Source organism: Misgurnus anguillicaudatus, chromosome 7, assembly GCF_027580225.2.
Source record: "Misgurnus anguillicaudatus chromosome 7, ASM2758022v2, whole genome shotgun sequence".
Taxonomy (NCBI): domain Eukaryota; kingdom Metazoa; phylum Chordata; class Actinopteri; order Cypriniformes; family Cobitidae; genus Misgurnus; species Misgurnus anguillicaudatus.
The window spans coordinates 40,905,011-40,930,145 of NC_073343.2; the positions used below are offsets into that span (position 1 = coordinate 40,905,011).

Here is a 25,135-nt window from a genome sequence, read left to right on the forward strand (position 1 = left end):
AGTCTGCTACAGCTGTTGACGTTCTTCTAACACTCTTTAATGAAGCACCATCACGGCTCTCGTTCAAGCGACAGATGGCCTACAGGTGGGGTGGGGGGGATCACACTCAGCCCAGGTGATAGGAGGAAGGTGATTACGGCTGTACCCATCCGAAACAGATCTGTTTGCACAGGGCATTGGTGGTGGATGGGCTGCAGCGGTGTCAACTTCTCGATTAACCAATCGGGAGCCGGGAGGTGAGGTCATCAGACGTCAGCAGGACTTGCTGTAAAAATATTTGGTCTTCAAAATGGGTGACGATGGAGGGGAATAAAACACATGGAGCTGAATGGGGGTGTGCTGACATGAAGAGCATGCCGCTTAGCATAGGAAGTGGAATATTAAATATTGATGCTGCATTCGAACATGGCTGTTTTTCTGCCATTACTGGCATTGCTGTGGAAGGTCACAAAGAAGTGTTATATGAAAAATAATATAGATTTTTGGGTGAATCTCATGTAATGCCCGAGTCATATTTCACCACCACCCCAGGGAAAATTGGTGACCCTGTCGGTTAAATCCAGATTTCATTGATTTCAATCTTTGACATGACCGTACTCAGTAAATATTAAAGATATCAGGTTTATATTTTGACCGAATGTTGTTTTTTTACATTATGTAGGGTGACTTTATGTAAAAAAAACTGTAAATCACAAATATTTGGATTTGCTATCGCAGTCACGCTTCCCCTTCATTTCAAATTACTCCTTCGCTGAATTGATCACACTTGCCAGAACACTGTTTGATGATCTATCCAAACTGAAAAGGTCAATGTCAGCCTGATTCAATGCTTGTAAATGACCAACAGTACTTACAGCACAGCAAATATCAACACGCTCGCAAAATCATTTTAAACAAATGAGCTGCGTGCATACAGTACCACACAGCCCATCGACTGGAGAAAAGGCTAAATCCATCTCATAAATTGAGGATGTTAGTCGCTGAAGTGATTGAAACAAACAGCACAGGAGGACGTGGTTGATCAATCTCACTCATTTTCTAATGAAAGCAGATGATACCACTCCTGGGTGTGCTCGGGGTTGTTTTTACATTCGGGAACGCTCGATTAGATCCAATCAAAGGACCTGAAATAATACTTCAAAGACTTAACTGATAAAAATGTAATATTGCCAATTTAAAGACCTATACACAAATAAATGAAACCACACCCACTGTCCTTTCTTGCAGCTGCACTGGAGATAGAAGATGACCTTTGGTTTTACCACAAGGTCGTTGGGAAGATTTTCATTACATGGTAGTTTCGCTGCTGTTAATACTGATGCTACAGATGTATTCGTTGGTACGGGATTAAGGCAACAAGACAGAGAGAAACACTAAATCCGGGAGTATAGTGAGTCGCATGCGCATTGAGACAAAATGCAATGCATCTCCTGGGCTACATACTACTACATTTTTCTATACGCACAGGCGCAACCTACGCATACAAATCCAGCGGTGCGCGAACACTGCGCACGTTCAATTTGCGTCACACGTATGCAGACCCTCGCGTATGCGTCAAATCAGGACTACATTTCTAACTTAATGCAGACACACTATCCAGATCCCCTAATAGACCTGTGAAAGTGCGGGATGTTAAATTTAACTCAGACAAGAAGTATTATAGTTGTAATCTGTAACTTTTGGGGGGTTACAATAAATCAAAAATCAAGTACGTAAACATTTTGAAGATAGGGGTGTAAATCAAATATTTTGTAGATACAAAGTTTGCCAATACCGTTTGGTTAAGGTTAGGGTTAAAGGAATAGTCTACTCATTTTCAATATTAAAATATGTTATTACCTTAACTAAGAATTGTTGATACATCCCTCTATCATCTGTGTGCGTGCACGTAAGCGCTGGAGCGCGCTGCGACGCTTCGATAGCATTTAGCTTAGCCCCATTCATTCAATGGTACCATTTAGAGATAAAGTTAGAAGTGACCAAACACATCAACGTTTTTCCTATTTAAGACGAGTAGTTATACGAGCAAGTTTGGTGGTACAAAATAAAACGTATCGCTTTTCTAAGCGGATTTAAAAAAGGAACTATATTGTATGGCGTAATAGCACTTTTGGGAGTACTTCGACTCGCCTGAAAAGTCCGCTCCCCTTCTCACTCTCATAATGGGAGAGGGAGGGTGTTGAAGTACTCCCAAAAGTGCTATTACGCCATAAAATATAGTTCCTCTTTGTGCATGTGTACTGTGTGCGCACCGCCAGATTTTTGAAACCCTGTGTACATTGTACGCGTAGATCGCGTATGCGCCTACAGGAGAATGTAGTATGTAGCCAAGAAGATGCATTGCATTTTATTGCAATGCGCATACGTCGAACGTTCGTGTACACGTCGCAGTGTTGGGGAAAGTTAGTTTTCAAAAGTAATGCATTACAATATTAAGTTACTCCTCAAAAAAGTAACTAATTGCGTTACTTACTAACTTTTACTGGAAAGTAATGCTTACGTTACTTTTAAGTTACTTTTGAGTTACTTTTTCTTACTTGACTGAGGCTTGATCTCTTTCAGGCCTTGCAGGTGTTTTTATGATCGCAAAACTGTCAAGCTCTGGCTTCCCATCTCCGTTTCTGACTCAAACTGTTCCTGCTCAGGCGCACAGAGTGCGTAATTCTATTTTAATATGTTCAGTTTAATTCAGTACATTAATTTATTTTTAAATTGAATTAATTCAACTGAAAAAAAACTCGCATTATTTATTTTTTAAAGTAACTCAAATATTAACGTGTACATTTATAAAGTAATGCGTTACTTTACTCGTTACTTCAGAAAAGTAATATTATTGCGTAATGCGCGTTATTTGTAATGCGTTACCCCCAACACTGCACATACGAGTCAAATAAACCATAGACGGTTTCATCGGATGCACGTGATACACGTCTGGATTCGAACTTTACTTCCGGTTTCGTCTGACTAGTTGCTAAACTGATCTATTGAACAAATGCCTCGTCTAAAATAACAAATGTTTTGATTTCCTAGGTAATCTATGTGTTGTTTTTTGCTTGTTATATAAATAAACTACGTTTAAAGTACTTTGTGGTTATTTATTATTAGCGGAGTTTACCGGAAGTTACGTGCGGACCGCGACAGCCGCTTGTTTATGTTGTTACTGCTGTAACCGTCTATACTTAGTGTACTTTGTGTTAAACTGTGCGCATATGTATGCCTACATGTAAAAAACAGACTATAATCTACACTTTAGGCTGACACATAGCCAGACAGTATTGTCGGTAAACAAAAAGGCATGTATTGGCGGAAAATCGCTGACGGACGTTATGCGAACAAGTGAAGAATGTCAAAATAAAGGTATCGTATATCGATTTTTTACGTGGGGCATTGATCCAAAACGCATTGTTACACCCCTAAATGAAAACGGTTTCATTACCTTACCTTGATTCACAATGGTATGCATACAATAATTATTTATATTTTGAGCTGTCGGGTTCGAAATCATTCGATTTCAACTGATATAAAGATAAGTATGACAAGCAATCTGCAATGTTGTTTCAAACAGAGATGGCAAAAAAAGCATAAAAAACTAACGCAGTCTGCTTAAACTTAGTAATATCCCTTAATGCAAAAGCAAAATTAGACACTTTAACCTTTACATTCTCATTCGAGATCTTGTTTGATAAACACACATCTTTATTATTATATAAAACCACTTTCTCCATTAGCGCACTAAGCTGCCATTTTTATTATTATTATTTAAAGAAATTAAGGTGGAAGAATTGTTTATTTAGATTACTAGTGTTATTATTAAACATCTATTTAAATATACATAACTGTTTTAAATTTCTTTGCTATAAACACTCCCTTACTCCTAGTGCATGGCCAAATATGGCCTATTGCTCAACAACAACAGAGCACTTAGGTGAAAAGTACACAGCGCTATGGGTACAGTGAATTGGGGATGGTGGCCAGATTGTGGAATGAGAGACCGGAGGAATTCGTGTGTGTTGAGGGGGAAGGGCCTGATCGAGGATAGATGACAGGACAAGCCGCTGACTGAACTCAATGCACCGTGAGCTTAAGAAACCTGAATCCTCTCTGAGTTAGCAGAGCTCCGGTCTAAAATGGCTGCCAGTCGGGTAAACAACCCAGAGAATGAAAGGGGGCTACATTTCTCCAGTCAGCCAGCCAAGAGCCGCACTGTTACGATTAACCCTTTCCTTCCAACCGGCTGACACGACTACAGATTTGATGTTTATTAGTAAAAAAATTGTAAAAATTATTATTTCGCTATAATGTTGTACATTTATGTTTACGCATTAGGAAGATGCATGTCCAGAGCTGCTTATAGTGCATTCAGCCTATACATATACTTTAATAGTCTGTGTTCCCTAGGATTAAACCCATGACATTTGTGTTGGTAACGTAATTGAGCAACAGGAACACTTTAACAGTTATTAAATGCATAATAATAACTAAATGCACCTTTAAAAATAACAATTTATATGGTTCTCAGTGCAAATATTTTGGTGAAACCATCCTTGAACAATCCAGACTGGGAGCTTTTCAAGACAGACAGAATCACCGTGGTGCCCTATGGCCCATTTTCACGTGCTCAGAAACCCCCGCACACACCCTAACCTAACACCCCCACCCCAAACCTCTCTGTCGGGAACCTACAGGAAGCTGTAACAAGGGCTCTGGCCCTCAAGGAGGCACCGGCCTTGAAATGCAAATTGGAATTCCATCCGAAAATTCACGTCCTTTACAAGCTAATGAAAAACATCTGAAACTCGGCCAAAACGGCCCCTTTTTACAATCCACATGCCATTAGTCAAGGGTAGACCTGAGCTACATCCATTACATGGGACTACATTCTTATATAAGGAGCTGTTAAATATTAGGAGGATCAAACAAAGATGATCTGTTCCTGTATAAGTGGTACAGCATTGTAGCAGCACAAAAGGTCACGGGTTCGAACCCAGGGAGCACACATACGGTTTAAAATGTATACCTTGTAATGCACTGTTTGCTTTGGATAAAACATCTGGCATAGGGTTCCCACACCTTAGTTTCAAGGACTTCCAAGGTTTAATACCCTCAAATTCAAGAACTAAATGTGGGGACACATTTCAAGTGAGAACAAGGTTACATCGTGTTCCCTTTTAAGATACATTGTTACAGTTCCCTTTCAAGGGAACTTGCGCTGCGTCACTGCAGTGACACTTTGGGGACGCCTCCAGGGGGAAGTGCGTCTGAATGTGTATATCAAATTCAACCAATGGTGAGGCTTAACGACAAAGACAGGGTGACGCCGGAGCCAGGAAGTATATCGCTATCTGAAATATTGCCAAAGACGGCATTACAGGGACGCAGAAAGTATGGCAAGGGAGACGCAGCGTCTCGTTCCCTTGGAACAACGGTTACATACGTAACCCGAGACGTTTTCATGTGTCAAACACAACTATGCAAAAAAGCATTTTGGTATGAATCAACATTCGCATACAGAAGATATAAGAATTTAAGTGAACAGTTTAGCACGTGTGCTTAAAAAGTCTAGAATGTTTATGATATTATCCTACACTACAAAGGAAATAATATGGATTTTCCAGAAAACGTCTTGCATAAAATAGATTCAAGCATTTTTAATGACCTGTATCTATATATGTATATTTTCAAAAACTTCCCAGGGCCTTGGATTTTTTTCCCCAGATTCACAAACTTTCAAGGATTTTAAGAACCCGTGGGAACCCTGTAAATATTAGGATGAGCAAACAAAGATGATCTATTCCTGTATATGTGATACAGCATTGCGTTAGCAGCACAAAAGGTTACAGGTTCGAACCCAGGGAACACACATACTGTTTAAAATGTATACCTTTTTTTCCTTTAATAAAAGCATCTGGCAAAGGCATGAAATGTCAAATGTAAGGATTAAGAACATTTTCAAGGGTTAATTTACGTAAAAATAAAAAAGCTGCTAGCATTTACCCACATTTGAATCATCATAAACCCTTACGACTTTCTCGGTCTGTGCAACACGATAAAAAAGAACTAAAAATGGAACGAATGTCGGAGGTGATGGTGTAGTGGACAGTGCTCCGACGCACTTCCAGCACCCGAGTTCGAATCCCGGCTCAAGGTCCTTTGCTAATCCTAAATACTGTATATCACATAATGGCAAAAATGGCCCAAAAACTAAAAAGTAATGAATAAAGAAAATAAAAAAGAGGGACATACAAATAATGAATACATTGAATGCACCATAAGTCCCGTTTGATCAAATGCATAAAAGTTAATGTGAACGTAAAGAAATTTTGAGCTATGTACCATATAATGAAAGTAAATAGAGGCTGAAAATGTCACTGCATAATAATTTCTTTAGCGTTCTCCAAAAGAAAGTCACACAGGTTCAGAACACGATTTTATAACTCATAACTCACGTGAAAAATCAATCACAGAGCGAAAGTGTAAACCGACTCAAAATCAAAGCAGAAGCAGAAAGCGACAAATAACGTTTTAAACTATAATAAAAATAACTCCTAAAAATCCCAAACGGCACCAACACATTACATACGACACATACCAAAGGGATCGAGCTGCATTTTCTCTGAACTAGAAAAAAGAGGAAAAGCCCCCGAAAATAAAATAAACGAGAGTGTGGGAGTGAAAAGCGTTAGAAAATCAATTCTCCCTCTGCGCCTTTAATATCTGCAGAAAGAGTGGGGGAAGCACACGCCCGCTGTAGCCCGCAGCTTATTTGCGAGGCAGGAATGGAATGTCTGAGATTGCATACATTATGTGCCAAGAGGCCCTGGGCTATGGAAGATAGTGCTGACATCACCGTCTATAAATGGCTGTGCTCGGAGGCACAGTGAATGAAAACAAAATCGGAATAACCCTCGTGCACATAAACCCCCACCGCTGGCGCCAAATAACAAGCAGAGAGGAAGAGAGTTAAATGTCATATCGCAGTGAGAAATGCATTGACGCAAAGGGGGGAATAGGTGGGATGATGGTATGCATCTGAACAAATTTTGTGCTATTTAAATAAAGTTCAAAGACTTTGTCCTATCCCCTACTTAATATGCAGAAACAACAGTAAATATAGCTTTGTTTTAACAGCAACTGACGGCGTGTGTTGTTTTTGGAGGGGCTACTTGTTTGGCTAACCAGTAAAGACCATGCAAAAACAGTTTTCCAAGTTGTTTTCCAAATAAAATGCCTGCAAGAAAAGGGCACTGCAATGCATACACCAAAAAGTACAACAAAAGATTAAAATGCTACACAAGAACCTTTCTAGAAAGGTTATAGTTCACACAGACAAGATCTGGCACACGCAGGGTTAACGCTGAACCTCCGTCTCAACTCTTTGTGTCCGCACATTCCTGAATAAATGATGTTTTGAGCGAGGCCGTTACCATGGGCAACGGTGCACGATGGCACTGCAGTGCAACCTTTGGAGTGGCAGTATTTTAATCCGCTGGAAACTTCTCCCTTAGAGAGAGAAAGGGAGAGAGAGAAAAAAAGAGAGAGAGAAAGAGTTTGTGTTACAGGATTGTAGTGAAATGGAGGAGGGGAAGAAGCCGATGGCTTCCCTGGCTAGCGAAGGGTGAACAGGTCTGCAGTGATTTTACAATGCGACCGAAAGAAATTTCAGAGCTGCGTCAGAGCCGATTACTTGGAATGCTAGAAATCCGTATTGTTTTTGAGATGCTTGTTGCAACCAAAATAAATACATTGGACAGCGTAAACAACACGAAAAGGAGGAATTTTTTCCATGGAAAGAGCTAGTAATTCAGTCACTGGAGCAAAAAAGTCCTGGAACTTAAAAAAGGTCCATTTAGGTACAAATATGTATCTTTGAAGTACTTATATGCACTTTTTGGATACAAAGGCGTACCCTTTTGAAAGGATACTGTCCCAGTGACAACTTTGTACCTTTATTTCTGAAAGTGTATATGTATTTAGTACAGAGGCGATCTCTGGATTTATCATACGATGCCCCACTTAAAATAACCATACGATCATGTGGTACACAAACCTGTTGAATTTCTTACACAATTATAAGCAGCGGCTTTTTCGTGTTTGTAGTTTGTAAGATCCAGCATTCCATGAAAAGGTGCAGAATTTAACACACACACACTCAGACAGGACAGAAATGTGTGTAGTAAACAGGAAGTGTGAACCCTCCTTCCCCGACGGGTGGGGTTTGGGGTATCTGTTTATTTTTTCTTTGTATGTGCACTGATACTCGAAACCCAGGTGATTACCAGGACAGCCAAGGGCACCTCAATTTAAATCTGTTTCGGCATGACAATAGAAAGCCACTCGGTTTTAAATCGGACACCACACCTTTGATTCGTCAAACAGACAGCAGCGACAACATCACTGCATTGCACCACAAAGCATGCCACTTAAAATCTTCATTTCGTTTATCTTCCAATTCTCCAAACGGGTGCTAAAATTTCAGTGTTCCTGTATAGCTCAGTGTTAAAGCATTGCATTAGCAGCACAAAAGGTCATGGGTTTTAACCCAGAGAATCTGCCAAATGCATATAAATGATGTAAATGTTTATATTATATAAAACAGGAATTATCTGTAGATTATGCAATATTAATATAATTGCCTCATTCATAGCAGACAGTCTTTTCAAATAATGTGCATTGAATTCGAGAATATAAGTTGGTATGAAACATATTTTGACTTATATATATATATATATATATATATATAAACTTAAAGTTATTATAGTGAAAATGCTATGTGTTTAATGTAATATTTATGATTTAGAGGTGAAAACAATCATGAATTTGTTGCAATTTACCATATGAGTTCTTATAAGTGCTATCATATTCATTAACACAACACTTTATTTGCCCTAGAAATCAATATAAATACTAAATTCAAATGTATGGAATAAAAATGAATATGTAAAATGTACCTTGCTACTAATAAAATGTCAGAAAGCATGCTTTCATAACAAAAAACAACACAATTTGCTTAGTGCAATGTGCAATTATTTTGCTGAGAAAATCTCTCTTTTGCATTCGCATTGTATTTAAGGAAATTTAGTTAGTATGAAACATATTTCGACTATGAAAGAATACATAGTCACTAAAGTCCTAGTTATTATAGTGAAAATGCCATATGTCTAATGCAATATTAATGATTAATGAACAATCATGAATTTGTTGCAATTTATTATGTATGAGTTTCTATAAGTGCTATCATATTCATTTTATTTGCTTAATAAATCAATATAAATACCAAATCCAAATGTACTAAATAAATATGCACATCGCTACTAATAAAATGTCAGAAAGCATGCTTTCATAACCAAAAACAACACGACTTGCGTAGTGCAACTCTGTCATAATCACTGCAAATTCTTGTGATCCGCAACGTGCACCGCAGGCCTCTACAATTCAATGACAAAGCCCAATTCAGTCGGATAGTTTGGCGTATGCATTGTTCCCTGACCTTAATGTCCCCCCTGTTTTCTGGTCTGGATGCTCTTGCATGGCCGACTGCCATGAATGAATTGTGCCACCCTCTATATATGCTTCAGAAGGAAAAGAGCGAGTATTAGTATGAGTCATGGCAACAGCCACGCACCAACTGTTTCTCCTCGCTCCCGCAGCCAATGCAAGAATACGACTGACAAGTCACATGACCACCAGCTGAATCCTAAATGAGGAATACATCCCCCGGGACATCTCAGGCATGTGCAAGCATTTTCACCCTTCTTATCCACCCCAAAAATACTAGGGAAACAGTTAACGGCTCCTAAACCGAGGCATAACAGATTAAAACAGCGTTTTACGAGCAGGGTAATAGCACATTATTTTAACACCAGCCGCATACGCAGCAAAAAAAACAGCTTTTATCAGGTGCCATTAACAGAACTTGTTGCTAGGGGAGAAACGAGAGTGCCAGATATATATTAAAGAAGCAATGCAGCTACTTTATCATGTGACACCCTTCAAAAGATGCTTTTTGTGTCTGCAGCAAAGATTTCATTATTTTTAGGTCAGTGTACCAGGACTAAATCTGTTTGGAGCAAAACAAGGGCAAGAGATGTGCTTACTGTGATACTTGATCCACTGTTACACAGCAATGTGCTTGGCTGAGTGCTTCACTTTTATTATGTATATAAAAAGTGTCATTATTATGAAGATTATCCCATTTAGTCAATACAATTTATAAACTATTCTTATATACATATATAGGAAGATTATATGTATGTCTGTTTCATATGCACATAAAGATGACACTGTTAAGCTCCACATGAAATGATCTGTAATGAGGCATTAAGCACATTAAGTTTTAAAGCAACAATGGAAATATATAGATCTATTTTTATAAACACAAGGTAGAAGTAACACCATGAGTTATATTTCTTATCCTCCTTTCACCTGAACAAATTACCACGCCACAAAGAGTTAATATTAATGAATTTATTACAATTTACTCCGCTCCAAGGCACGTTACAAGTCTTCTGTTACTACAGAAATATGTATAAACAAACAGAGCATTTCTTTTTTCATTTACAGTATTTTCTGCTCTACTAAAGCGTCCGTGCAACTTCAAAGCAAAAAGAGAGAATGAACTCACGTAATAAAATATATCTGTTTTCTCATACCACGGGATACAAATCAAAAATCGCTGTTTTCAAGATCATACTAAAAAAATGACAAGATCAAAAAACAACAAATGCCCTCTCTTGGACTCACTTCGTTTGTTATACCTACCACAAAAGTGTATTCGTTAATAATAATAATAATTTTTTTTTTGCTTGGGATTGTACATGTAGATGTGGAAACAAGTATGAAATCGAATAGAAACGTAAACCGTAAAAGTGCCGTAAAAATGTTTCCACGCACACCACCGCCTCCTCCTTCGTGGCGCGAATGTCTCTGTACACTGGACTATTTTTGTAACTTCAATATTCACAACAAGTACGCTCTGTTGTAAAACCTAGCGAGCTGCCCACGTGCAACGCATGTTTGCGCACTTAACGCGCGTCTATATGGTGCCCAAAATCGCGCGCACCTGTGATCAGAAAAAAAACGCTGTTTGGTAGGCAGCTCACGGGGTTTACACAACCGTAAATAGACTGTTTCTGATGCAGGAAGCATATATATTCATATTTAAGGGTCTCTTTCTTTCTTTACTTTGACATCCCCAGCTAAAATGGTCGCTATCTCGCCTTGCATGAAAGCCCAAGGCACGTTAGACCCTACCAGGGGACATTTCTCTCCGCTGGGGCAGTACACCTCTCCCGTGGCCCCCTGCGCTTTGATGCTCTCTCGGGAGCACGGGAAGCAAAACTTGTGGTTAGGAACCGACGGACACTGAACGAAGTGCGTGTCTTCTAAGCGTTCGTGACAGATAGTACAACACAAAGGTCCGTTATTTGCCATAGGCGAGTCTGGAATGTTCTGTGGGTGCACCTGATCCATGCCCTGATGCGCACCGGATTGGGAAGGTGTCCCGGATAGACTAATCTCCCCGTTTCTGGAGGCTAAACGCCGTTGCCCGGAGACAGACGCGGGGGAGACCGGGCTGCTACTGTTGTGTCGTGTAGACGTGGTGGAGTGCACGGAATTGTTGTCCTTTGGTGAGTGCGCATTACCCAAAGTGTCTGCGACTGACATGAGCGCAGCCATAGGGGACTGTCCGTTTTGGGGGGCGGATTCGGGCGGTGTGGCTCGGCTGGAGTGGACTGATCCGAGGGGTGGGGGTCCGCCGTGTGAGGCTGTGAACGATCCGGATGCCATGGTGAGTTTAAGGGCTTCGCTTTGACTCGCCATCCACTGCTGTCTCTGCTGCTCGCTCTCCGCCGAGTCCGGTTCTGGAGAGGCTTTGCGTTTACGCACGCCCGTCCTGAGCGCGCTGCCCGACGCCACAGCCCGGGGCATGTTGACCAGCGCCGAGGGCAACAGGGGGCAGCTGGCGTCGATGTAAGGCTGGGGTAACATTTCACCACCGAGCCCCTCCTTAAAGAAACGCACAGACTCCGGTAGTAAATCACCCAAGAGTCTCCAGTCACCCGTACCGTGCTTTTTCTCGTATTCCAAATATTTAAAACCAGAGGAGAGCCCCCTGCCAAAGTCTTTCATGCAGTCTTGATACATCTGTTTGGCTACACCAGACGCGCTGGAAAACACATTACCAGATCCACTGGGATACTCAATGAATATTTTAAGCTCATAGTCCATGCCTGGCTTAGAAATGGCATCGAAAGCAAACACCCTACCCAGGAGTGCATGGTCTTTTTTGAACCGCACATCAAACGGGGTGCAACTGGAAAGCGTGATTAGCGTCTCCCTTACTATTTTGGGTTTGTTCGCCCAGTCCTCCGCCCTGTTCCTCAAACTTTCACTAAGTTCAGACAGAGCCTCCGCGTTACGCTGCTTTTCTTTCAGGTCTCTCTCCTGGTCCGTGCTGGAAACAGAACCGGGTCTTTTACCTTGCTCTGATAGTGTCATTCCCGGTCCGATGCTGCCCGACGCAGGAGGGGGTCGCCCGGTCAGGCTATGCTGGGCTATACCCGCCACCGACGGTGGGCCGTTCAGCAGAGTTTGCGGAAGCAAATTCGGCGGCACGCTCATCTGTCCCGCCACCGCAACCAGCCCGTGGTTCCGACGCGAATTCGGGCTCTGTCTGTTCAATTCAGGCGGCCCGTCGTCTGATTTGGGAAAGCCGTTTGGTCCACCGATCCCATTAGGAAGTCTGTGCGCGCCAATGCTGGAATAATCAAAGCGGGATCTCTCTGTATTGAGCGCGTATCGGTCCAAACCAGACTGTTGTTGCTGCTGCTGCTGCTGCTGCTGTTGCTGCTGTTTAGACGACCCGTCTACATGGTTCAGCTGCACGGATTCCTTGGATGACATCCCCGCTTGTGTCTTCACCGCAGGCGGCGGCGCGGGACCCGGGGATCTCCCCTCCTGAAAGCCATGAGCCCGTTTCAGATGGCGCGCCGTCTCGATGACGAACTCGATCCGATCCGCGCCCTCGTAGTTCACGCAACCCCTGCACACGGGCTCCGTAAAGTCCCAAATCATGGCCCACGGCATGCGCGGCAGATCGCACAAATAACACGACTGTCTCCTCGACGAGGAGACTTGCGCCGAAGACATGTTGAAGCGCTCCTCTCCGCTCCGCTATTCAGTTACTGAGAGGTGCACGCGCTTCTTCTCCTCGGAATGCCACCTGGCTGGCCCGGTGACGTCAGCACCACGTTCCGCAGTTCTGCTACGAAGTGACAAGCCACTTGTTGCCATGCGACTGCGCATGCGCTAACCACTCCCTTACGATTCTTCTGAATGGAGCGAGGAACGCACACCACCAACAACACGCTGGCCAGTTTGCACTCAGAAAGCAACAACCAGAAAAACACATTAGCCGGTCGTTTTTGACTCACGGGGTTGGGTTTTAATTCATCCCAAGTGCCAGTATTTTGATAATTTGTGTTGATGTTAATTTGCCTGTTAAGCCGTACAAAAATGCTTACGTCCGCAAAACGCACGTGTTGTTTCCAATAAAAACAAGCGCGTTCTGGTAACATTTTACACAGGATAGTCCTTGTACAAGTAAAATATGCCCAATTTCCTTAAATCCCTTGAATTTTCATCCCTTTTGAAAATTAGACATGGTTTTACTAAAGCAGACTCACAAATGTATTTTTACCATGATCTTTGTAGTTAAACTATGGTAATCAATTAGCAAAAAACATACTTTTATGGTAAAAAGCATGGTTAATATTCTATGAGGGAGAAATCTCACAGACACTCATCTCAACAGTTTTATTATCATAAAGTTATTAAAAACTAAACTAACACTATAACAAATCACATTAATATTTCAGTGTTTTGGCATCGTATGATCTGTCAGCCCTTCTGACTGTTTACATTAAAGGAGCAGTTTGCAGCCACGCCCCCAAATCCCCACCCCTTTCTCAGAGTATTTTCTGCTTAACAACATCCCGTAGACAAGGCAAAAAAACTCACCCTGTTATACAACTAGATGAGAGGGTGGAAAAACAGCTAGAAATAAGCAAGTGAGGTCTGGGGAGAGAAGAAATGCCATTTATTGCGATCCCTGCATTCTGCTGGCACAAAGCTGCGACCTATCCAAGCCAAAAAATAAAACCACCAAGACTGAAGCTAGTTTCGAGGATGTGATTTTTTCTCCTTCTGCCAAATATTACACACAGTATATATCAAGCATTAATAACCATTATATACAAGCAAAAACACATGCAAGCAGAAAGTCCAATTTGTAAAGTATCTTATGACTCAAGATAGTCCAAATGAATGTGACACCTTTAGGCTTTGCTCCAAATGATCTACACAAAGAAGTGTTTTTGCTAATGATCTTCAAAAATCACTTGACTTCATAATGAAAACATGTTTGACTTTTAGTATCCTCACATGTCTTTGAAAAACAGCAGAGACCGTGACCGTGTCATTTTTAATCCTTATATTTAAGTGCAGACATAAAATGATATTAAAATATGTCTTAATCACATTTTTATAGCAAAACAACAAATGCAATTTTGCAATATACAGAACGTCTCAAATCGCAGTGCATTTGTACTCTCCTTTACTGAGAGACGAGTCCGTGTAGCTTTCTCATGAATACAGATCACCCAGAGGCTTGGCTCTCGCTCTCTCACAAACACACTGGCCCTGTGCAAAATATCACCCACCCACCCACCCACTCTCCCTCTCACACACACACACTCGCTCGCTCTGCATGGAAAATTTTCCATGTTCAGCTTATCGTAGGGGTTAACGCTCAGCTTCCGCTAAGTGGCTGGCTGGCGGCCAGAGTGAAGGATTCTGGGAAATGGCGAGTCTTGCCAAGTACAAACTGCCAACATTAAGCAGGCCTGACAGCCCCTCTCCTCCTCCAAAGCTGGCAGCCATTCAAAGTGCTCTTTCTTTTGAGATGCTGGCGGGCATCCAAACGCATGCAGATTTACTTTACCTATTCTCAGATGGAGCCGATAGAGACCGCCCCGCGGTTGCCATGGGAACCGGAGGCTGCTCGGAGACTTTATAGTGCTGCTCGATTGTGCATAACTAGCGAAGAATCCTGCAGTTGTATAACTTTTAGTCTCGCTAGCTTGATGGTCTTACTTTATATAGTGGCAACATATTTTTCAGACCGCAATGGCCAAATGTGGCCTTAATAGTGAATAAAAGTATAGTTTTAGCATGCATAACAACATCATTTTCTTTTTTAAAACATACTATTAAGGGGCTGTCCACACGGAGACGCGTATCACTGCATACGTATAAATTTGTTATCGTATTGGCGTTACATCCACACGGATCCCGCGTTTTGGGAGACTGAATCCGCTATTTTTTTAAACCAGGTCCTAAAGTGGATAAATCTGAAACCGACACCCTTGGGGTTTCGTCTGTACAGTCAATCCGTATATTTTGTGAAGCGAAAACGCCATCACATCACGTGTCGGAAGCGTCACACGTAACAGCAGCAACAATAACAGTGGACTACGTGATTGTGTTCGTGCTACAGAAGCTACTAAAGCCTACTAGCTTTATTACAGCAAAATCTATTGCTTCTATGCAATTGTGGTGACCAACAATCGATAATAGGCTGTTTCTCAATATGCGTTCTTCAGCGATCTTTCGTCCTTGCTATACGTCATCATTAACGGTCGAAGTTCATTCCAATTCTCAAGAACTCAAGGACAGAGGACGCATGAAAATACCAGGATGTGTTCTTGATATCGAGGATGCATCGAGTTCAGACTTGCTGAAATCGCTTTACGCCCCAACAGTCATTGCATCAAAACTTCCGAGTTCGTTCTTCCAAGGTCGCCTGGCAAGACCGATCTCCACGAGGACGCAAGTCCGTTCTTTGCGTTCTTGGAATTGAGAAACAGCCATAGACAACACCATACGTTGGTTATGCGCATGCTCAAAGTCTTCGTCTCCGTGTATAGTGTATATCTGTGGCAGAATTACAGCGCCCCATACTGGTCCGGCATATATACTACACCGCTTTCAGTCGGTTTCAGTGGTTTCGTGTGTACGGATTATTTTTTTTAGAGCAAGGAAAAAAAATGATCGGATAGGGGATGCACCGGCTTCGTGTGGACATAGCCTTAGTCACACTTATTACCTGAGTGTCATTACCTGACATCTTGTCAGTAAACACAATGCTTTTCCATACTTAGAAAAATAGAGTTATGGCAGTACCATGGTACACTCTGGTATGTTTTATGGTACATGTCTTTCATTTGGTTATATAAACTACAAATGATATGTTCCTCCTCGCACCAAATTTTCTTCACATGAATTTGCAGATGTAGTGCAGAAAGTGCTTGGGACTGGATCCAAACTTGTTCCTATTATTAAAAAACCTCCTGGACTTCATAACAGGCCAGGAATAAGGACATAGATACCATAACGTCAATGCACTGTTTCTCATCTAACCGTTTTGACAAGCACACTGGAGCCGAGCAAAACACGTACGCTTATCTTCTTTAAGCGACACTTGCTTATGGAAAATTTCAAAAGCGTATTTAACAGAAAAAGACAAGCTGGCCTAGCAAGCGTGCCATATATAAAACAAAAGCATTCTTTGGCTTAGGAATAGAAATAGTTGTGAAGGTCCAGTGCTATGGTTACACGCTGTGTACAACGAAACATGAAAGGCCAAGGGTTGTGTGCTTTCACGCTCTGAAAACAAGATCTATTATTACCTGGACAGCTCTGGTTGGCCATTGTCGGCTGTTGCCATGGCAAACCTCTTTACCCCGTCAGACTGCACCGAACATCTCTCAGGAGACCTCCGGTTATTACGGTTCTGGTCCGGGAGTCCTGCAAAGAGAGAAGATACGGCACGATCAGCCCAGATCAACGGGCATTAGACTCTGTGTGTTTTAGCGAGTCATCAATTGTGCACAAACCCAGCGTGCCAATAACCCAAACCATAAATATGCGATACGCATCAGCCGTTCGTGAACACAAAGAGTTTTTTTTCGATGTTGTTAGGGTTTGACTGTAAATGGAAAGTCAAATTTTGGAAGCGAAGGGAAACCTCATATCTCGCCAAATTTCCTCAGCCCTATTAGGAACCTTAGAGGCCCGAGAGTGGAATGTTCTCCCGGCGGTGTTGCGGAATGCAGACGAAAGGAAACAAAGGCTATATAAATATGCACGACAAGGATTTCTTGACGCTCCAAAAACAACAGCATCCCCTGCCAGTCGAAAGAGCTCCCGATCCTAATTATTTCCTTCGGGTCAAAAATGCACAGTAAAGCGGGTGTCCAACTACAACAACTGCAATTTTGCAATGTGCACCTCCAGCGGGCCCTGGCGTCTGATGAACAGCAGGCCTTGACTAAGAGGCCCTCGAGCTTCTTGACTAAAGTTAAATGAGGAGCTAAATAGCTAACAAAGACTTCTTTTGAATGTCCTGCAACGAGAAGACATGCAGAAACAATCACGCTGTGAAACACAATATCTGGCAATTTATTTGAAATCAAAAGTCAAATTTGGGTAGCTGACAATTAAACTAGGTTTTAGGTTTAGTCTAAAGACCGATTTATACTTCTACGTTGTACTTATGGCACCTTTTTGTGCCGTAGGCTACCCGTCAGTTTTCGTTTATACTTTTGCATCGTTGTCCGCTTCGGCATGCAGACTAGTAAGCAGTGTTGACAGGCACATTACAGGTGTGACCCACAGTATCAAGGCAAAAGCCGAAGAAGTAGCAGCAGTTTGTTGTGTATGTTGTTGGAAAAGCATCAGCAGTGATGGCGGGATATAGACAGCGATTTTTGTTATAGCCTGAGTTTGGTAAAGTCCCCCTGTAGTCGATAATTTTATCACTTAAAACTCATGTTTAAGCATCATAATAGTATATGTAAAAATTTTACCTGTCACACAAATTTTTTAGGCTTTAAAACTGCTTGAATGTAACTGTACACCCTTTGGTCATTTAGTATACGCGGATCTATGAATATGCAAATTAGTCCACACCTCTACTCAATAGCACAGCTTGGACCATATAAATGAATATGCAAATTAGTCCCACCTTCACTCTATTGCACCACCTCGAACCATAGATATTTATGTAAATAGATGCTACATTCGGCAGTTTCAGACACATGACTGAATTTATATATTTTTAGCGCTGATGTTAACAGGTTAGGGCGTTCACACTGCACGTGTAAGCATCAAAAAGGCAGAGCTGAAACAGCTATGCTGCGTTCGTTTCAGCACAGAGTCTAATAACTCCTCAACTTTGTTTATACCGTGCAATTAAAAAAGCGTATGCGGAAATAAATGTGTTGTTACATTTTTAAAGAGGTGCACGTCAGTCTATGGCGTAGGGTACGTGACTACGCATAGGCTACGCTGTACACTCGGTGCAGAAGTATAAATTGGAATTAAGAGGTTGTTTTCGGCCAACTTGTATAAAAACAAGCATTATTTGGTGTATTCAAATGGAACTTATCAATAAAATTCAAAATTTAGCTTTAAAGGAACACGCAGACTTTTTGGGACTTTAGCTTATTTACCATCTCCACTAGCGTTAGATAAGTCCATACATACCTTTTTCATCTCCATGCATGCTGTAACTCTGTCTGACACACCCACCGCTAGCCTAGCTTAGCACAAAGACTGTAAGTAAATGGCTCCAGTTAGCATACTGCTCAAAAAAAGAGAAAAAATAACACAAACATTTTCCTATTTATATGTTGTGATTTGTATAGTCACAGCATGAGACTATATGAGACACAGACATCTTTTAACTATATACATACTATATTCTCAGAAGGCGAAGCACTGCTACTTGGGCGGAGTGATTAGCGCAACTCTGAGCAAACTCTCTGCTCCTGATCACGAGGCTTCTCAGGTGCTGCGAGCAAATCACTCCGCCCAAGTAGCAGTGCTTCGTGGATGCTAGATGGAGCCATTTACTTACAGTCTTTGTGCTAAGCTAGGCTAGCAGTGTGCACGCTGTGACTAAACAAATCACAACATATAAATAGAAAAATGTTGGTGTTATTTTGTCACTTATTAGGAGCAGTGTGCTAGCAGGAGCCATTTATTTCCAGTCTTTGTGCTAAGCTAGGCTAGCAGTGTGCACGCTGTGACTAAACAAATCACAACATATAAATAGAAAAATGTTGGTGTTAGGTTGTCACTTATGAGGAGCAGCATGCCAGCTGGAGCCATCCACTTCCAGTCCTTGTGCTAAGCTAGGCTAGCAGTGTGCACGCTGTGACTATACAAATCACAACATATAAATAGAAAAATGTTGGTGTTATTTTGTCACTTATTAGGAGAAGTCTGCTAGCTGGAGCCATTTATTTCCAGTCTTTGTGCTAAGCTAGGCTAGCAGTGTGCACACTGTGACTATACAAATCACAACATATAAAAAATGTTTTTTGTTCCTTATTGGGAGCAGTAGCCTATGCTAGCTGGAGCCATTTACTTCCAGTCTTTGTGCTAAGCTAGGCTAGCGGTGGGTGCTTCAGACAGAGTTACAGAGCACAGAGATGAAAAAGGTATGTATGGACTTATCTAACTCTGGGGGATATGGTGAATAAGCTAAAAGTCCCAAAAAATCGGTGTGTTCCTTTAAAAAGACCATTGTATAGAAAAGCATACCTTTTTGGTGCAAAGTCTAACTGGTTAGTCGATTTACAGCATTTATAGTAATGTACTTTACATTCTTAAAAATATCAGCGGTGCTATAGAAGAGCCATTTTGTTTATAACCTTTACGTTTCTAGAATTTTTTATGATGTTTGTCAGTGGGGCGTGTAGACCAAGCATTTATGTTTTCAATTGTTTACAATGAAAGTGCAGCGCTTTAAAAAAAATAAAACGGGTTTTGTTGGCACTGATTGCCGGCCCCTGTTTTTTTCCGCGTTCAGCGCTGAGCACCAATCACAGTGGAGGAGGGGTGGGACAAATATTACAACAAACAACCAGTGCATCGTTCAACGACTGATAAGCAAAGCAGAAGTATCATAGCAACCAAAGCGCTTAGCTGAAAAAACGCTGGCAAGCGGGCACATTCGGCATCCAGCTGACGTTTTTAGCCACGTTTAAACGCTTTGGTGTACACGCCCCCTTATGTTAAAGCTATCTGGCAATCCCTTTAAATGCGCCTTGTATCTATACCTCATAGCCTTGTTATAATTTGCATCAGATTTAGAGATGAGTCTGCCTCATAAAAGATCATAAATGTGTTCATGACAAATAATTAAGAATTATAAAATTGCAATTTATGTAACCGTCCCCTGTAATAAAAACACTGTCATTCTGCAGTAGTTAGTTATTCTTCCTCTGCACTATATTTTTAAAAACACTTTGGGGGTTTGTACCGCGACGGACATAAACAACAGCCCTCGACAGCTCTACGGTCGCCGCTCAGACAGCACAGATTCCAATCCCTTATTTCAGCTGCCGCGTGACGTCAAACCAACACGCGTCCACAGCTGCAAAGCATCAGCTGTAATGTGTGGACCCACAGCTACACGGGGAGGTTTTTTCTGCTGCTTTTCTAATTATTCCAAAACACAGAGCTGTAAACAATACTCAGCATTTACCATGAATCTGGCATCTCACCAAGAGGTGATTTCTCGTAATAGTGCTGCCAGACTGCATCCCGTCGGGAGCGCAGCGTCCAGGCGGACTCGCACAGCATTAGTGTACTGCTAAAAAAAACATGCACATTAAACTCTATATGAATACTACAGGGAATGGTTTTAAAAGAGCAGGGGTGTGCAAGATCTCTAATGCGTTAAAAGCATTATGGGGCGAAACAAAAGAACCAGGGCTACCTAACATAATGCATTTGCGCACAGGCCTGGCTTGCGTGTGTGTGCTTCTTTATTCAGCCGTCATGCACGCCATGTGACCCACCACATCAACAGTGATGAGGGTCTCTGCAGATAAGGGTGCTGGCTATTAATAAAATCTGCCATTTATAACAGAAAGGGCATCCCGGTAGGGTGCAGACAGACTCTCCTGGCATTTTTCAATTGATGTGGGAGCAACAATTCACAGCACACTTTACAGTAAACATGTTGGGATCAAAATATAGGTCACTATGTTAGGAAAAACATCCTCTTGATTTAAACATTGCGTTTTTGCTGTAGCCAATGTTTTTATGGCCTGAATAAAAAATATAAAAATACCGTTTGCACTAGTGTTTGTCTAGCAAAACCTAAATTCATATTCATAAATATTTGATGAAGACCACAGGAATTGCAATATTCATAACCTTTAATGTACAATCTGCAGGTCTCTCTAGTAATTTTATATATATAAACTAGAGATTATAAAATCGGAGGCTTCTATAGACCAGAAAATACTATTACATTTAAATCTAATTTGCTTATTATGCTACTGTCTGTTTTGCAAACGGAGGTTGACAAAGATTAACAGCAGTGTTTATCTCAAAATTCTTTGAATTTTTTTACTATTATACAGGTAGTTTTAATGACCACATATCAAATGAGAATAGTGATAGACCGATTGCTGTGCATGATATTTGTACATTTTAACCCGTTAATTGGCGCTGTCCCGTGAGCGGGACACCTACGTTTATTTCAATATTTTCTATGTAAATGTTAATCTGTCACAACAAACTATATATTGTTGGAAAGGTTTAAAAATGTAGTTTTCATATTTCAAAACCTTTTAGCAGTAATAATAATGCAGTAACTGTAATTTATTCATTTGTGACACAAGTATGCAGCAAACCTCAAAGCAAATCAGCACAAACCTCAGTTTTTTGACAATTTTATGTATTAAAAATTATACTATATTGCATTTTTATTTATTTATTAAACTGCTTTAAAAAAAATATATATTTTCACCTCCAGACACTTCCCTAAAAAATGTTGAAGTGTCTTCTTTAAAACCAAAAATTACCAAAATTAAAACCAAAATTAGGCTTCTAGACCAAAAAAAAAAAAAAATGCCAGAGTTATATTAATTTAAAGGTGTATATCACCTTTTCACCAACCCCCCACTCAAAAAGGGCTGCGCCGGTTAAAGGGTTAAATTATCGGCACTAATTTGTTTTTCAATCGGCCAATAAATATTTCTGTTCGTTAAATGTGTAGTTTGCAAGACACTCAGATGTAAAGCCTAAAAGCCGAAGTATGGTCAATTTTTTACATGTTTGCGAGGGTCTGCGTACAGTGCCTGTGACACAATTTTCATCATCAGTGAGTACGTACTGTACGTGCACCGCAAAAATTGTTAAACCCTGCGTACATTGTACACGTATAGGTTGCCTACAGGAAAATTTGGCAATGTGCATGTGTACACGTACAGGTCAAATAAACTATACTTTGCAAAAATAAACTATACGTTCGCATACATTTAAAAAACAACGGCAAGTCGTGTTATAGTCACACAAAATGTGATCATTTTATTTGTGTCCATGGCACGAAATGCAGCTTTTTTCGTGCCTTGAGCACGAATGTCTTTTTCGTGTCACAATTTCTATAAATAGTTTTTCGCGTCGGTGGCACGACTTTCTTTTTCGTGTCATTTTATGTATTGTTTTTTTAATTTTTAAATCATTGTCGCTTGGGGTTGGAATGTACTTTTATGTATTGGTTTCTACATGTTTTTCTTCCGCTTTTAAAACCATTTTTGCTTGGGGTTGGGGTACAGTTATGGTTAAGGATAGAATGTCTAAAAATGTAACAGAAAGTCGTTCAAACCCCAACCACAAGCGACAATGGTAAGAAAATAGAAAAAAAGCAAAGGGTCTCATTCACTAATAATTGCATACGTTTTTAGTATTTATACACACACTTGAACTTCTCACACAAAAACGTTCTGCCTAATTCACAACATGTACGTACGCACATGAGTTTGTTCTTATACTTGTTCTCACGTTAGTGAATTTGTAGTGTTCTACATGAGCGGCCGCGTGCACAATGTTGGTAATTTGAATAAAACACGCCCAAACCAGCTCCATATAAGGGCTTTCCGCAGCGCAGATCTGGTCCTCAGAAAATTTTGGAGCAGCTTGTCATAGAAGCAAAAGAGCTCGAAAAGAAACCCATTATCATATTTATTATCAGTAAAGTTCCGTTTTTCTTTGCATTTTTTATTTGGGAGGTTTTGCTGTCACTGGAGGAAGCCAATGCTGTCCACCGACCGGAGTAACATTAAATAAGTATTGGGTGCGTTAACAAATATGACATTTAAGTAATATGACAGAGACGCGAATCTGTCTAAAATAAAACAGACAGGAGATCAAGTGATTGACATTTTGGTCAGAAAAAAGTAGGCTTTAATAATGTATAATATAACGTATATAATAATAACATAGATAATGTAGCCTATAATAAAATATAATACACAAAACATTATAATATAAATTATAATCATGTAAATTTTATATATCAACATTATTACGTTATAATTAGTAGCCTAGTATTTGATTATAGCGTACGTGATTATTGCGTACGAGTGGTTTTAGGTTTTCTTGAATTTTTGCGTACATTTAGAAGGCATTTTGATACGAACGTTTCTGTTGAATCACGATTTGTTCGTGAAAACATCTGTACGTACATCTCACGCACAAATGTGTGCGTACGCATGCTAAGTGAATGAGACCCATTGAGAAAACAATACATAAAATGACACCAAAAAGAAAGTCGTGCCACCGACACAAAAAACTATTTATAGAAATTCGTATGGGTGACACGAAAAAAGTTGAATTTCGTGCCATGGACACGAATAAATGAATCAAATTTTTCGTAACTATAACACGACTTTCCATAAGATCAGTCTGAAAAAAAACTGACTATACTCTGGGCATGGGTCTGACATTTACCAATCAGTATTCACATTTTAAAGTAACGTTATATTGTGCATTGTAATAAAGTTTTATTCAGTACCGTGAGATGTCAGATCCGCATGTCTCGTAAATATTTTTCCATCTATTTATAAATCTTTTTGAGTTTATTTAAATAAATATTATGCACAACAAATGTTTATTTTGTTTTACTAATGTAAAAATACTAATAATTATATTGTGTTATATTGTATGTTGTTACATCGGCCACATTGTTTCTTAATATCGATATCTTCATAAGCATATTGGTGGACCACTAATTGAGAGATGTCCGCAGAATATTTGTAATGTAAAAAGATCACACCATTTTCACACCACTTAACCTTTGCAATTAAAATAAAACAATGGTTAAAAAACATGTGAAAATGGTGTAAAACAGAAATGGTCTCAGCACCATTTTCCCAAAAATATCCACTTTGCAACATATCTGAAATCTTGTTTAAAACCAGTGTACCCAAACACATTAGCAGCAGCCAGCTAAATTTACCTAATGGGTACCACTCCTGATAGTTCTCATCTACCTCCACTACCTAATGTCTTGCTGGATTACTCACAAACCATTAGAAATTAAAAGTATCCTCTACAACACACAAGCTCTTACGCTTCAGAAAATGCCGCTTTGCTGATGTGTGCGAGAAACAAAAGCAAGCTTAGCTAAAAATAGCCCGTTTCGATAAAGAGAGAGCAATCTGACGGCCAGAGAGATGCTGCTGCTGAAATAGCCAGGTTGCCATGACAACCAGATCGATGTGCACAAGTGACAAAATGGAGTCTGTGAAAACAGACATCTTAAAGCAGAATTTTCACGCACGTCCCTGTATCAAATTTTCTGGATTTTCTATCGAATGTGAAGAAGTGCATCGTGTATTATTCAGGTCAAACGAACAATAATGAGAAAACAAACCTAAACTGATGCTGTAAATGAGAATGTTCACACTAGGTATAATTAACTCTCTGTTCTGCCACACATCCATCAACCTGAGCCTGAAAACAGAGCTCCTGCATCTGGGAAAGCAATCCTGTGTTCGTGTGGGAGACTACAAAAGGTGGAAGATTAGATTCAGGTGGGAAACTTCTCCCACGTTCAGATGGGCGGGTGCACGTCAGTGACCCCACGATGGAAAAGGAGCCATGCAGAAATGCAAAGCTAATAGCCAGTCTAGTGTTTGCAAACGGTTACACGACGTTGTGTAACTCAGGTATACAGAAGCCATTTAATGACGCTTACTGCTAAGACACTGAG

General features: G+C 40.6%; 2 protein-coding genes across 2 annotated transcripts in view; both read right to left on the minus strand.

Moving 5' to 3' along the window:
• The window catches only part of kiaa0586 (KIAA0586 ortholog), a 177,882-nt gene that overhangs the window by 142,980 nt on the left and 9,767 nt on the right, over positions 1-25,135 (minus strand). The window contains exon 10 of the mRNA XM_055171508.2: positions 16,749-16,866. Coding sequence (XP_055027483.2) covers positions 16,749-16,866 — 118 coding nt within the window. The remainder of the gene's footprint in view (positions 1-16,748; positions 16,867-25,135) is intronic.
• Positions 10,450-13,328, minus strand: irf2bpl (interferon regulatory factor 2 binding protein-like). The gene has a single exon (XM_055171512.2). The coding sequence runs from the start codon at positions 13,147-13,149 to the stop codon at positions 11,158-11,160; it is 1,992 nt and encodes a 663-aa protein (XP_055027487.2). The 5' UTR covers positions 13,150-13,328; the 3' UTR covers positions 10,450-11,157.